The 2,340-nt window shown below is 44.1% G+C and overlaps 1 protein-coding gene across 1 annotated transcript; it reads left to right on the top strand.

Annotated features, from left to right (window-relative positions):
• Window positions 1–253: 253 nt before the first annotated feature.
• Window positions 254–1,600, top strand: LOC104268427 (chromosome unknown open reading frame, human C7orf25). Its single transcript, XM_009868675.1, has one exon. The coding sequence runs from the start codon at window positions 281–283 to the stop codon at window positions 1,547–1,549; it is 1,269 nt and encodes a 422-aa protein (XP_009866977.1). The 5' UTR covers window positions 254–280; the 3' UTR covers window positions 1,550–1,600.
• Window positions 1,601–2,340: the final 740 nt, after the last annotated feature.

Genomic DNA, 2,340 nt, shown 5'->3' with positions numbered 1-2,340 from the left:
CATGGAGACTTGGATGCAGCTGTTCTCCCTTGCTAATAACTGAGATCTGAGGCTATAGGTTGGATCCTCAGAGGCGAAGGAAAAAAATCAAACTCTTCGGTGGGACTTGTGCTGAGGTTCCTGATGCTTGTGATTTACAATACCAGTAGCTGTTGCACTAGGTCTACTGCAAAGCTCCACTGTATACTGTTGTGAAGACCACTTTTGAAAGTCTTTATCCTTGGCCATGCAATAACTATCTTCTCTTTTGCTTTCACTTAATAGGAATAATGTTTCCAACATGTCTGTGCAGTCGCTGCTTTGTGAAAGGATTGCCATTGCCAAGGAATTGATCAAGAGAGCAGAAGCCCTTTCCAAGTCCCAGAAGAGGAGAATAGAAGGTGGCGCAAAATTATGTGGCAAACTGAAGGCCGAGTTAAACTTCTTACACAAGGTGGAGGCAGGGAAGGTGGCCATTAAAGAATCTCACCTACAGAGTACAAACCTTACCCATCTCCAAGCCATTATCCAGTCAGCAGAGAACCTGCAGGATATTGTCAGTGTTCTCCATGTCTTTGCTTACGAGGACAGGTTTGGAGACAGACAGACACTGGTGGTAGATGTTGTTGCCAATGGAGGTCACACATGGGTGAAGGCCATTGGTCGGAAGGCTGAGGCCCTGCATAACATCTGGCTGGGGAGAGGCCAGTATGGTGACAAAAGCATCATTGAGCAGGCAGAGGACTTCCTGCAAGCAAGCCGTCAGCAGCCGGTGGAATACAGCAATCCCCACATCATCTTCGCATTCTACAACAGTGTGTCCAGTCCCATGGCAGAGAGACTCAAGGAGATGGGAATATCTGTGCGAGGAGACATTGTGGCTGTGAACTCACTGGCGGAGCCATCTACAGAAAACCAGCACCTTAGTGCCAGTGAATCAGATGAAGAAGGCCTTGAGCTCCTGCAAGTGACCAGAGTAGACCGGGAGAACTTAGTGGCCAGCCTTGCTTTTCCTACCCAGATCAAAGTAAATGTGTGCAATAGAGTTAACTTGGACATTACTACCTTAATAACTTACGTCTCTGCTCTGAGCTATGGTGGCTGCTACTTCATCTTCAAAGAAAAAGTGCTAACGGAGCAAGCGGCTCAAGAAAGGAGGGAGAGAGTCCTGCCCCAGCTGGAGGAATTCATGGAGGGGAAAGAGCTCTTTGCTTGTCAATCTGCTGTCAGAGATTTTCAATCCATCTTGGAAACGCTGGGAGGACCTGCGGAGAAAGAGCGAGCTGTGCTGCTTGTTAAAAGAATTAACGTGGTGCCAGATCAGCCGTCTGAGCGTGCCTTAGGATTAGTGGCCAGTTCAAAAGTCAACAGCCGTTCTCTTACCATTTTTGGGACGGGAGACACTTTAAAAGCCATCACCATGACTGCAAATAGTGGTTTTGTGAGGGCAGCGGCAAACCAAGGTGTCAAGTTCAGTGTTTTTGTCCATCAGCCCCGAGCATTGACAGAAAGCAAAGAATCTGGTGCCACACCTTTGCCAAAGAGCTGCCCACCTGATAATGAACCATAAGTCATTGAATGAGTTAGTCGTTGAAATACTGCAGGTATTTGGAGAAACAAGAGTCATCGTAATACATTTCTGGGTGTGTTTTGGTGAAAACAGTAGCAGTGGATGCATTCCTCAAGAGATCTGCAATATCTTTACTCAGTTCTTGTTTCTTTTTGTTCAGCTGACCATTAATTTATTCACTAAGTTAATAAGATTTCAGTGATAATTGTTAACTGGCTTACAGTGTATTAATTGTATCCATTCCCATTAAAAAGTTCAGTTAAAGCACAGTTGCCTTTGTGCCATTGTCATTTTTATCCTTTTCAGAGAGATTAAATTCAGCACCTTAGATGGACTTCAGACTTGACTTCTGTGGAACTTTTCACCCATCTTGTTCAAGTAAATTTTTTGTTGATGTGACCGGTAGCCATGAATAGGAAACTCTGTGTATATACCACGTTAAACTGAATTGGGCAACAGCTTTAAAATTCTTGGAAAAATAAGGTGAAATAGGGTTTGTTGGCACTAATATGTTGTGACTGTGGGCCAAAGCCAACAGCTGGTGGTAGCTGGCCAAGGAGGCAAATCCACTTTAGTGTTGGCGTGGTGGAAGAGGTGGTCTGTGGAGTGTGTTGTTAAATGCTAGTTTACCCCATAGTAGAGAGAAGCTTTTTCACTGGTGGTGCAGTTGCTGGTTTTATTCAAAATATAGAATAAACAACTTTTTTTTTCTTTCTTTCTTCTTTTTTTTTTTCCCAGGAGAGAATTGCTGTTTTAGAAGCCTTTCTGATGGTTTGTTTTTGTTTTTTTCT

The sequence above is a fragment of the Apaloderma vittatum genome, unplaced genomic scaffold, assembly GCF_000703405.1.
Source record: "Apaloderma vittatum isolate BGI_N311 unplaced genomic scaffold, ASM70340v1 scaffold4674, whole genome shotgun sequence".
Lineage (NCBI taxonomy): Eukaryota > Metazoa > Chordata > Aves > Trogoniformes > Trogonidae > Apaloderma > Apaloderma vittatum.
This window is presented reverse-complemented; position numbering and strand designations above follow the sequence as displayed.

Bases quoted from the DNA above. Each gene is read 5' to 3' on its own strand.
- LOC104268427 (XM_009868675.1), top strand. From the start codon at position 281: ATGTCTGTGCAGTCGCTGCTTTGTGAAAGGATTGCCATTGCCAAGGAA.